This window comes from Schistocerca gregaria, chromosome 4 (assembly GCF_023897955.1).
Source record: "Schistocerca gregaria isolate iqSchGreg1 chromosome 4, iqSchGreg1.2, whole genome shotgun sequence".
Taxonomy (NCBI): domain Eukaryota; kingdom Metazoa; phylum Arthropoda; class Insecta; order Orthoptera; family Acrididae; genus Schistocerca; species Schistocerca gregaria.
In genome coordinates this window covers 465,211,040-465,224,511 of record NC_064923.1, presented here as the reverse complement: position 1 = coordinate 465,224,511, position 13,472 = coordinate 465,211,040, and the positions used below count along the sequence as shown (strand labels likewise).

General features: G+C 41.1%; 1 protein-coding gene across 1 annotated transcript in view; it reads left to right on the top strand.

Moving 5' to 3' along the window:
• Positions 1 to 13,472, top strand: part of LOC126267772 (laminin subunit gamma-1-like) — a 133,815-nt gene that overhangs the window by 59,629 nt on the left and 60,714 nt on the right. The window contains exon 12 of the mRNA XM_049973077.1: positions 8,491 to 8,695. Coding sequence (XP_049829034.1) covers positions 8,491 to 8,695 — 205 coding nt within the window. The remainder of the gene's footprint in view (positions 1 to 8,490; positions 8,696 to 13,472) is intronic.

Here is a 13,472-nt window from a genome sequence, read left to right as displayed (position 1 = left end):
CCATGCTCTGCACTATTTTAGTTTGAGTGCCTTTTCAGCCTCCATGCACCAGACCTTTCCAGGTGCTGTAATATGGGGACCACACATAACAAATCTTGAAAATGATAAATGTAGCAAGGTATCAAGTAAGAGAATGAAACATGTGGGATCATACCATCACCACCTTTGGACAACATGTGGGGAGCCATGGTCACACATCATGCAGACCTCAATACAGGGCCAACACCCAGCCACTCACCACTGGCCACACTTTTGATCACTCTTGTAACTATACTGGTGCCACAGCCATCTGTCCACACAAGAGGTGGATGATAAGTTAGGTTTAAATGCCCCTATATCAGGGTGCCCCTCACTTTAGGGAAAAGGGGGCTGGGATATGTGGGAATAAAAGAGCAATCAGTTGACTTGACACATGTTTTGTGAACATGTGTAATCATTGTCTGATTTATTGTTTTCATTTTTATACATTGCTTTTCTTTCCAAAGGAAGTCATTATCATTATACATGAAATTATCATTGATATTTGTATGTGGGTATTACTGTTGCCTTTGTGTGTGTGCCATTTTACTGCATGAAGAGCAAAAATGTGGTGAGTGACAAACTTTTTTCCTTTAATAAAATTGAGGGGAATGCCAGTGACAAAAAGTTTCAAGAAGGTTTGAAATTATATGTAAAGTTTGTTGCTAGTCTCTAAGTGCTCTCATTTTCAAATACTGGACAAGAAGTATGTGTATCAACACGTCATGGGCAACTCTGCTTTCTCATCTCCTTCCCCAACTCTTTGGTAGGTGGATGATTCTTACTACCACAGGGATTCTTTCCAGATAGTAAACAAACTGATTTGTGTACCAAGTTTGGTTGAAATTGGTCTATTGGTTTAGGAGGAGATGTGGAACAGCCATTTATACATACAGGGTGGGTCATAAATGAGGAACAATATTCTGAGGACTGCATGGTGCAAATCACAAAAAGTGACAGACCATTGTTAATTTTGTTCATCTCAATGTTTGTGTACATGAGGCAAAAGAAATGGTTAACCATTTAACAAGAAACTGACAAACCTCATGATCACAACATGTGTACTCAGGTGCATCACATGACACATCAATGAGCTGATTTGTACTCGCAAACATTTGAAAGATATGAGAAAGTATAGTGAAATTGTATCTGGAATTGTGTCAGAACTTATGAAACATACATTTCAGGTGGTGACAGGGTGTACTGTCTTATGTCACAGAAACTATGTATTGAAATGAAAAGAGTGGTCATTGGTGGAAGGAAAACTGCAGCATGCATGTTGTGTTTACAACAGCACGGCACTGTTCACTCTAGTTGATACTTGCCATGCTGACTGCTAATGAACATGTCACAGTGTTACTACCATGGAAAGTTTCACAAATGGGGAAAATGCCGACATCCACCTCACCTATGGGTTTGACGATGGAACAGCTGAAGTTGCAAGACAACTTTATTGTGAGAGGTTTTCTAACTGACACCTTCCATTCACAAAAACATTTTACTCTGTGGGTAAGTGCTTGAAGGAGTATGGCACATGTCTATCACCTACAGGATTTAATGGATGGGGCCAAGTGTCGAAGTACTGTGTGGATGCCAAAGAGTATTTGTTACAGCCTTTTGTGGAGGACTGAAGAATAAACATAAGATCTCTCATCGCTGCGCTATGAATGTCACTGTCTACTGTTTTCCTAGTACTACACAAAACCATTACCACCCCTTTCACATGCAGAAGGTACAAGCATTATGAAGGAGACTAGGTACAAGCATTGTTAGGGAGACTATCAACTGAGGCTGGACTTAAACATATTCATCTTATAGTGTCATAGCCACAAACAGCATTTTTTGCAAACAATCTTGTCCACCAACAAAGCCTATTTCATGAACAAGGGTATAGTGAATCCACACAATTGGCATGATTGGGCAGAAGAAAACCCTTAAATCACAGTGGTACAAGGGTGTCAACAATGATTCATTGTCCATATCTTGCATGGTATTATCTATTGGCACCTCATAGGGCCACGTGCGCTGCCACCAAGATTGACAGAAAGCACTATCTGCATTTCCTGGATGTTACATTACCAAAATTGGTGGAAGACATTGGTTTGGCCTCTTGTATGAGCCTGTGGTACATGCATGGTGGAGGTCTTGCTCAGTGCTCACTTCAATGGTACAGTGAGATGCTATGTGGACAATTCCTTTTCTTCCAAATGAATTGGTTGTGGAGGACTTGCTGTATGGCCAGCTAGATCACCAGATCTTAATTCACTCGATTTTTTTCTGGAGGCATTTAAAATCCAAAGCTTATGAAAAAGGAATTGTTGATGTCAACAATCTTCAATGCAGAATATTATGCAAAAAGATACAGACATGACAGATTGTGTTCAGCAATCCTTTCTGCGGAGAGTTGAACTTTGTGACACACACTGTGTGTGTCATTTCTATGAAACGCCACTGCAGCTTCTGCTCCTGTATTTCTATGTTAGTTTAGATTTGTAAAGTTGTATTGTATTTGTATGAGACATTACTGAGTAATCATATTTCTTATTCATATTTTTTGTACTTGTTTGTTGAGACTAAATCGAGGACACAGAAACCAAATAATAAAACATGTATACATAGTAATACAATTCTTTCTCACTTTCCATTCCCTATGCCAACTAGTCACAATACACAATACTGGCTGGCGGAAATGGAACTAGATAGATGTGGGTGCTGTTATTGCTCACATTGTCACACAGATCAGTGCTTGACACTGCACACATCACCTTATAACCAGTGGTGTCAACTACCTGCAACACATACACATTGTGCGGTATTGCTGATCTTTCCTGTATGCCTATGTTGGTCCACAGGAAATCCAAAAACCTGCTTCACATTTCTCGATCTTATAACATTCAATCGCATTGTCATTTAGTGACATAGGGACATGAGGAAACAGAACAAAAATGATAACACCAAAACATACTTAATGTAGAGTAACGAAATTTTGGTAACACACTTGTCTGTGTGACATATTTAAGTGATGAACATGGCAAGATCATAGTTTAACATAAGTGTGAGATAATTCATTGCAAATGTGAACTGCTGGTACATTAACAACCAATATAACAACCAGAATGTTGAATGGAAGCATGGAAGCATACAAACATGGATGCATTATGCTGTAAGGTGCCGGATGTCAGTTTGTGGGATGGAGTTCCGTACATGGTTAATGCTTGTTGTGAATGATACAGTTGTCATCCAATGATGTCCCATATGTGTACATTGGAGACAGATTTGATGATTGAGCAGGCCAAGATAACATTCAACCCTTTGTTGAGCATGTTGGATTACAACAGCACTATGTGGACAAGTGTTTTCCTGTAGGGAAACATATCCTGGAATGCTGTTATGCTGCTAGCATAACAGATCAAATCACCAGATTGACATATGGATTTTCAGTCAGGATGCAGGGAATGACCACGAGAGTGCTCCTGCTGTTATATGAAATCACTCCTCAGATGATAACTCCAGATGTAGCAGGTCTAGTATGTCTAGGCTGCAGACACGTTGGTTGTAGTGCTTCCCTGGCCTCCTCCTAACCAACACATGGCAAAACTGTCACCAAGACACAATCAGCTTTCATCAGAAAAGACATCAGACCTCCAACCTGCTTTCCAGTGAGTTCTCACTTGACACTCCTGAAGTCACAAATGGTAATAGTTTGTGGTCAGTGGAATGCACACTACAGGGCATCTGGCTCAGAGGTGTCCTTGAATTAACAAATTTCTAACAGTTCAGTGTGTCACTGTGGTTCAAACTGCTGCTCGAATTGCTGCTGCAGACACAATAAGATGCACCACAGCCATACGCTGAACACAATGGTGTTCTCTCTTGGTAATGCAATGTGACCATCCATAGTCTGGTCTTCTTGTGACCATACAATCTCGTGATCAGTGCTGCCAACAATCATGTACAGTGGCTACATTCCTGCCAAGTCTTCCTTCAATACTGTAGAAAGAACATCCAGCTGCTCGTAGCCCTATTCCATGGCCTCATTCAAACTCAGTGAGGTTTTGATAATGGCATCTTTGTCATTTTGAAGACAATCTTAACTGAAATCAGCTCACCATGTCTGACCTTAAAGATAACTAATGATCATGAGCATTACAATGTGTATTTGAAGAAAACGTGATTTGCATCCTCATGGTGACACTACTAGCACTGCTCTTATGTGACTGGCATGAAATCTGAATAGACCTCATGTTTCAGATGTAGAGTCACAGACAGTCACTGCTAGAAATTCGTAAGTATTTGGTGATAAAATATGTGCTACTCTGTGATGAAGATGATGGCACAGGGCAGGCCACATCAAACCAGCCAAAGAACTTATGACCTAAAATAAATGAATAAAAAGCCTCTACCATGCCAAGTATTCCCTGTCCCCCATGTGCCGATGTCTACATTCAGTGGCATTTGTATATCGTTTAGTAATGTTCCTCATTGCCCCAATGTTGTTGCTTCTACTGATCCCAATACCAGTTTACCCCAATGCCAGTTTACCCCAATGCCAGTTTACCCCAATGCCAGTTTACCTTGTACCTCAATAAAAATTTAAACAATAAGAAGAGAAAACTAGAAAGTAAAACTGCAAGCAATCAAACAGCTGTACATAAGAGCAGTGCTAGTAGTGCCATCATGAGGATGCAAATCATGTTTGATGGAGTTTTCCATTATCATGCAAATAATCAAATCTAGATGTGATAGACACATCTTTTGTTACAGGTGTGGTGCTTTAAATTGCTTGTGAATTTCAGCATTGGTGTAGGGTACATTGTGGTGTAGGGTCCATTGAGATAATATAGAAATTAATTCTACAGGTAGTAATTGATAATTGTGAATGTAATATTGTATGTCCTTGCACAATGAGAAGGGCACAGGAGGTTAACATCAGTTCCCAGTGACATCTGCAGGAGTTTATTGTACAATAGCTAACAATACACAACATCTGGTATTACTACACTGACATCCTTTTGGATCTAATTTGAACATGTCATAGGCTGTAGTACTGCTCATCTGGAAACTGGTGGTACTAGTCAGGGTGTGGCAACTGCCTGATAATTGACATTGCAGTGAGAGAAATGTGATGGCTGCCCAGTGCGAGTGGCTGTGTTGGCAGCCCAATGAGCTAGAGGCCGTGTTGAATGAAATTGGCAGGCATCATCAAACTTTGGTTGACAGCGCTCGACCAGTGGGTACCAGCCAGAATACACTAGCCTGATGGACTGGGAATGGTAATGTTGCTCTGGGCAAAAGGCAGCATCAGCAGACAAAGAGCACTTTATGCTACAGGAAGTGGTGCATGAGTAGCAATCAGTGAGATTGGCAACTTCTGAAGCCTGATGAGCCAGCAGCGGTAGAGGCAGACAGCGGCAGGCATTGGCGGCTACTGGCCTGGGATGCAGCAATGCTGACAGGCCAGCAAGGGTATCAAGAGCAGCAGTGAGGTGACAATTGACCAGCAGGGCTGCTTGGAATATGTGTATGTTGACAGAGTGCACAGGTGTAGGGCTGGTGAGCCAGCAGTGGCATTGGCAGGTGTCGATGGGAGCAATAATTCAACCAGTGGTGGCTTCCAAGCATGTGATGATAGGGATGATGAGGCTCCGACTGATGAGCGTAACTGCCCAATGTGGGAGAACTGTCTGCCTGCTGGTGGACTGGTCATGTCCTATAAGGGAAGGCAGATTGATGTGTACCTAATCACATGACTGTGATTGCAGCACTGTTATGAATGGCACACATGCAGATGTGTCTAGCCACATGATTGTGGACAACGAAAATAGTTCTGTGATCAAAGTACCTCTATACGTGGTGTGCATCCAGTGTAGCAGAATAATCGTACTTCTGACGAGGAAATGCATGTGGTCCAGCCACTAGACAACTTGTAGGACATGGGATAATGTTGGTGGCTGTAGTGACCCATATGGAGTTGGCTACAGTGCCCCTTCCCCCTTACAAAGAGATGGTGGGTCCATTTTGACTGAAATGAAAAAGAGGAGATGCATGGAGGGTACAGATGTGGAAGTGGGTGGAGGGTGCACTAGAAGTGCCAAAGTGCATGAAAAGGAAAGGATGAACCACAAGAGGATTGGCAGCCACGGTGAGCAAAGGCTGACAATGTGTATGGGCACAGAAACGCGTAAGAGACACAGAAGGCATAGAAGAGATCCCAAAGGACCAGTGGATATCCTGCAACAGCAGAAAATTGTTAGGCAGCATTAGCAGCTACACCAGTGGATGGTGCATGCTTGGATGTGTCTAGCCGCATGATTGCAGAAGAAGAAAATAATTTGGTGATCACAGTACCAGGAAAATGCCTGCTTCTCAGCCACTAGACAAGCCACAAGATGTGGAGGCAATGTTGATGGATGTAGTGGCCTGGCTGGGGCTCACTACAATATCATGGATAATATAATAAGAATTCAGTAATAATGGACTGTGTAAGTATGGTGGATGTACTAAAATAATGTGTGCATATTATTAGTGTAGAGAACACGAGGACAAGGTTAGACTAAAAATCATTTTTCCATTGCTCCACATGCCAATGGAATGAGAAGAAGCACTAATAATTGTATAATTGGAAGTGTCCGCTCATTGTACAAATCACAGTGATTTGTATAGTATGTAGATGTTGAGTCCCCTGTATTTTTAAACAGGAAGAATTTATCAGTTATCATATAGATGAGTGCATGCCATTAACATAGCAGGACATTTTATAGTTCCATACAGAAAGAAAATGAGAAAAAAGAAGAGAAGCAAAACTGACAGTTGCTTTCCTTCTCACTCTGTCCTGCTGTTACCACCTTTATCTTGAGGTTCCTATCAAGTTCCTACCTAACCCTATATTACACTTCTGACCATTAAAACCGCTACATCAGGAAGGAAAGCAGAACATAACATTTTAGTGTGTACATATCACATTAGGAAGAGCACTTGGTAAAATATATTTTAGAGTATACAGATGTGCAGTTTTGTACACAGAGCTGTCAACTGTAGCTCACAAACGGTCAAATGCAGTTGGATGATAGATATGGATACATCATTCCCTTCTGCTTCAGTTCTATGATACAGTTCAGAAGTTTTAGTGGCTGACAAGTAGTGGTGTGCCAGTCTTTCAGCAACCCATGGTCAGACATTTTCAGTGGGTGAGAGATCTGTAAAGCATGCTAGCCATGGTAACAATCAAACACCCTCTGTACCAAGGTAGGTCAGGACAGAATAGGTAATGTGTGGTCTTGGATTATTTTTTTTGAAAGGTAATGTCCTGGTGACCTCAAAGAGCGAGGGTATCCACTAGCCTTATCACATCAGAAATGTAGCAGCTGCTTTCCAAATTACCATTTATGTAAACCAGAAGTGGTTCTGTTGTGTAACAGATGGCATCCTATGCTATCACACTAGTTGCCTGGCCCATATGACAGTGACAGCTGCAATCTGGCTTCCTCCTATAGTCCTCCACAATCATGCCAATGTCATATTTGTTGTGTGCCATCTTCATTTTGTAGCAGTTTCAGTAACCAGCAGTATAGTTCTGTTTGCTGTCACCCTTTTTTTCATGGATCTTACTCATATGTGAATCATTATTGCTGGTGATGACAAAACGCTAACCATGCTAGCTTCTGAGATCAGAGAGAGCAGACGTCATTTAAACTATATGCCAAAACCAATAGGTAGATATAGTTTGTATCAGAATTTCTAATTTATGTAAATAAATATTTGCTGCAGTGTTTAAGACTGTGTATAATGTTGAGATAGAAGGACTATTACCAAATAAGACTTTTGTGCTAGCGAATGTCAAACAAGTACCATATACACTAATATTCCCACATATTAGAATTAGTTATATTATGTTAAAATATATTAATAATCTTGTATTTTCTGTGGATGAAAGTCTTAAGATTTACAAGGAAGTCCGAGATACAAGAGTAAGTCAGTAAGAAACTGCTGCTATGGTTGTAATAATGCATACTGAAAATTGCAGAAAAGAGTGGTACAGTCACTGCTGAGACTCATCCAAGCCCTCTATTTATTTGCAGCTGCTTGGTAATTGGAACTCTTACCTTTGTTTGGTTTTACCTTTTCTCTGGAGATTCTTTCCTGTGTAGACTATTTTATACCTTATAATATCTGCAGCTTCAAACAGGAAATATTAAATACTAGTATAAATAAGTGGCAATCATATTTATGGGCCCATGAGGTTAGTTCTACAATTTTGCTTTCCTCTGATGATGATATATCACATTATGTTCACAATAAAAATCTTCGTGTTTTCACTTCCCAAGCATAGGGACATTTCACTTAAATCTAGTTTTCATGATGTCATCATTTCCTCTTTATTAAGAATAACAAATAGTTATTATGAAGTTACCTTTTTCATATTCACCGATTAATGTTAATTTAAATAAAACTCATTTCATTTTAAATTTGCAGCAATGAGAATGAAAAGCTGAAAGCTGAAACTGAAGTAGCAGTCAGTAAAATGGAACTAACAAAAGCTGTAACAGATGATTCAGTTGATAAAGTAAATGATGCATATAGCACAGCTCTTAATAATCATATTGAGATATTGAGTCTTAATTTTCCAGAAATCGATCTGGTAAAAATACAGTTGGATGCTACAACAACAGTTGCACAGGTAATTAACTTTACTTCCCATTGTTCTAGTTTTATGTGATTGTAGCAATATAAACACAATAGATTGAAAATAAATTAGAAGAAAATTATATACTCGATACATGCCAAAATTGGAACAATTGATACAAGGCCAAGTAGGGAGGTGATATTGAGAAGTTGATGAATCTTGAGCTTGCTCATTTGAGACTTATTTAATGGTACTTTAAAGTAATGTAAGAGAGGATAAGTAAAAAAAAAAAGTGGAAGTGTGAAAGGAAAGAGAAAATGAGAACTCGGTATTAAGAGAGACGTACAAGGCATACAGGAGCAATAGTGGAATGTAATAGGTAAGGTTCAGATTGTGAATAATAACCTTAAACATCCAGTGATCTAATCAGATAAAATGCAAATCCAAGAACCAAAGCAAAAGTAATTATTAAGACTGTGTAAAGTGAGGTGAACAAGAAGAAAAAAAAAATTTCACATAACAAGAGAGAACAGGGGGAGAAATACACTCATTTGCCAAAACATTATAATCACTTGCTTAATAGTGTGTTAGTCCACCTTTGGAATCCAAATCAGCAATTATTTTGCATGGCTTGGATTTGACAACTCTTTGGTAGATTTCTGGATGTGTGTGGCCCCAGATGTCTATGTACAGGTAACACAGTTCCTGTAAATTACGGGCTTGTGGATTGTGAGCTTGTGCTCGATAGCATCCTAGATATATTACATCAAGTTCAGATAAGGCAAATTTGGTGGACAAGACATCAATATGAGTTCACTAACATGCCTCTATAGCACAATCCAGGCCATGTGACACAGACAGTTATTCTACTGAAAGATGCCATCATGATCAGGGAAAATGCCAAGTGTGAAGGGATTCAGATGGTCCCCAATAATGGTCATACAGTCCACAGCTATCATAATACCTTAAAATATCTCCACATGACCCTCAAAAAATGCTACCACCCCTCCCCCACCTAAATCTTGCATCCATAGTGCATAGCATGTTCTGAAAAGTCGTTCACCTCATGTAGCCAGACACAACCACTGATGTGGAGTAACAAGAAATGTGATTCATCCAATCAGGTGATACATTTCCATTGATCCATGATTAATTCTTTATGATTTCATCACTGCAGTTGTAAATAACAATGTTGTGGGGTCAGCATAGGAACATATAGGGGTTGTCTGCTAGGGAGCCCATGTTCGATCCTGTGCTGAGAACAGTGTTCTCTGGAACACTTGTGTCTGCACCATTTTTGCACTTTGTTGTCAAATCTGCCACAGGTTGCTACCTACACTATGTTAAAGAATGGGTAAGCCTCTGTCCTCCCTTTTCAGTGATGAGGCATGGATGTCCTACACCATATTACCTACCCGTGGCTTCATGGTCCCCCAGCCACTTTCCATAGATGCTCATGAAAGTAGCACGCATATAGGCTGACCAGCTTGTTTCCAAGGTTCTCATCCCAAGGTTCCAACATTCTCTTTTCTCAGTCTTCTGCAACATGAAAATATTATTCAAACCAATCAAGACACTTTTTTGTTGTCAGTGCAGCACTGTTTTAAATGTCCTCCACTTTTTGCTGATGTAATTCAGACTTTTCATTTTGGCATGTTCGGATATATGTTCTATTCATGTGATAAGTCCAAATATTTTTCATTTACTCAAGGACTGAAAGAGAAATTTACACCTACATCAGTTCTTGCTCTTTACTCATCAGCTGTGCAGTATGAATTATCAGTAGGTGACATATGCACTGATTTCAAGTGTCATAACAAGGAACTGCTACTCAGTATGCATAGGCATTACTCCAGAAAGCTCAGTCAGTCACAAAAACAACTGAAATGCAATTTTCAGATGAATCTTAAACACCTGCTACCACACCAGAGGAGTTGAAAGGGACAGTTGACTTTTATGTTGGAGGCAATACTCAAATTTATTTCTTGATTGTACAAGCACTGGTCTTTAGTAGCTAAGGAGTAATGTTGATAAGCAACAGGAGCTGCTAGTACATAATACTCTCAGTGCATGCAGTAAAATAAATGGAGAATTTTTGGTTGGAGGACACTACTGATGTAAATCCTACATTCAATTGAGTCTACTTCCAGGCCTAGATATTTCTCGCTATGCTGGAATATATACACTTTTGTTAATGGCACTTGGAGCCACTATGTTGAAGTAATTCAAAATGGCACTTTAAGTGTATCCAAATGTTTACTGTTGTTCATCTAGTGGCAGTTGTATCATCATGATAGTTAGTGGTTTGAGGTATTCATTGAATTAGTTGTTCTTGGTATTTCTGATAATATAAAGGGCACCACTCACTTGGAATAGCAAATTATTGTATCAAATTAAGTCAAATAGTGTACTGATTACTACCATTGCCTTGGATTCTTAGTCCAGGGACAACTGTAGGTGTGTTCAATCAGAAGAATTAACCTTCGGGTAATTATGTTCATCAACTTTTTTAGGCAGGGGATCGAAGAAGTGTCTACTTCTGATTAGGCATTTATAGATGCTTTGCAATTCGTGCAAATACACAAAGATACATTTGGCTTTTGCACCACTACTAGTTGTGTAATCTCATTGACTAGAACAGGCATTATTACTTGTTCCTGAAGACAACATAGTTGAGCTTGCAAGTCTTCTCGTAATGCAAAATGAATTGGTCAAGGTTGATAGAAATTAGGTACAGCTGAAGACTTCATATTGATGTGTAGCATGAGGTCGTCAAGTATTGGCTTAAAAAGTGAAACAAAACTGTTATAAAGTGTGTCTGGAGCTTTATAAGGTATGGAATCTGGCACAGTATAACATAGTCTTTAATTTATATAAAAGACAAAGATGCTGTAACTTACCAAATGATAAAGTGCTCGTAGATAGACACAATAAAATACACACAAACACACACACAAATTTCAAGCTTTCGCAACCCAAGGTTGCTTCATCAGGAAAGAGGGAAGGAGAGGAAAAGACGAAAGGATGTGGGTTTTAAGGGAGAGGGTAAGGAGTCATTCCAGTCCCGGGAGTGGAAAGACTTACCTTAGGGGGAAAAAAGGACAGGTGTACACTCGCACACACACACACACATATCCATCCGCACATACACAGACACAAGCCCACAGACACAGTGGCTAGTAATTCTGTGTGTGTGTTTGTGTGTTTTGTTCATTGTGCCTGTCTGCCGACGCTTTCCAGCTTGGTAAGTCTTGGAATATACACTCCGGGAAATGGAAAAAAGAACACATCGACACCGGTGTGTCAGACCCACCGTACTTGCTCCGGACACTGCGAGAGGGCTGTACAAGCAATGATCACACACATGGCACAGTGGACACACCAGGAACCGCAGTGTTGGCCGTCGAATGGCGCTAGTTGCGCAGCATTTGTGCACCGCCGCCGTCAGTGTCAGCCAGTTTGCTGTGGCATACGGAGCTCCATCGCAGTCTTTAACACTGGTAGCATGCCGCGACAGCGTGGACGTGAACCGTATGTGCAGTTGACGGACTTTGAGCGAGGGCGTATAGTGGGCATGCGGGAGGCCGGGTGGACGTACCGCCGAATTGCTCAACACGTGGGGCGTGAGGGCTCCACAGTACATCGATGTTGTTGCCAGTGGTCGGTGGAAGGTGCACATGCCCATCGACCTGGGACCGGACCCCAGCGACGCACGGATGCAACATCGTGCAGCCCGCCTCCAGTGGTGTCGCGACAGGCGTGAATGGAGGGACGAATGGAGACGTGTCATCTTCAGCGATGAGAGTCGCTTCTGCCTTGGTGCCAATGATGGTCGTATGTGTGTTTGGCACTGTGCAGGTGAGCGCCACAATCAGGACTGAATATGACCGAGGCACACAGGGCCAACACCCGGCATCATGGTGTGGGGAGCGATCTCCTACACTGGCCGTACACCTCTGGTGATTGTCGAGGGGACACTGAATAGTGCACGGTACATCCAAACCTTCATCGAACCCATCATTCTACCATTCCTAGACCAGCAAGGGAACTTGGAACTTGCTGTTCCAACAGGACAATGCATGTCCGCATGTATCCCGTGCCACCCAACGTGTTCTAGAAGGTGTAAGTCAACTACCCTGGCCAGAAAGATCTCCGGATCTGTCCCCCATTGAGCATGTTTGGGACTGGATGAAGCGTTGTCTCACGCGGTCTGCACGTCCAGCACGAACGCTGGTCCAACTGAGGCACCAGGTGAAAATGGCATGGCAAGCCGTTCCACAGGACTGCATCCAGCATCTCTACGATCATCTCCATGGGAGAATAGCAGTCTGCATTGCTGCGAAAGGTGGATATACACTGTACTAGTGCCGACATTGTGCATGCTCTGTTGCCTGTGTCTATGTGCCTGTGGTTCTGTCAGTGTGATCATGTGATGTATCTGACCCCAGGAATGTGTCAATAAAGTTTCCCCTTCCTGGGACTATGAATTCACGGTGTTCTTATTTCAATTTCTTAAAAACAAAGATTCCAAGACTTACCAAGTGGGAAAGTGCCAGTAGGTAGGCACAATGAATAAAACATTGTTTGTGTGTTTTATACATTGTGCCTATCTACCGGCGCTTTCCCACTTGGTAAGTCTTGGAATCTTTGTTTTTAAGATCCATCCGCACATATACAGACACAGGCAGCTTTCATAAAAACGAAGGTACTATAATAGCCTTAGGCAGTGGCAGTGGTTCAAGATTAGAATATGTACATTTAATATATAGCACTGAATCAGGTAGAGTACTTCCTGTAGTTTTTTGCATCTTATCTAAGCACAGTATATGTG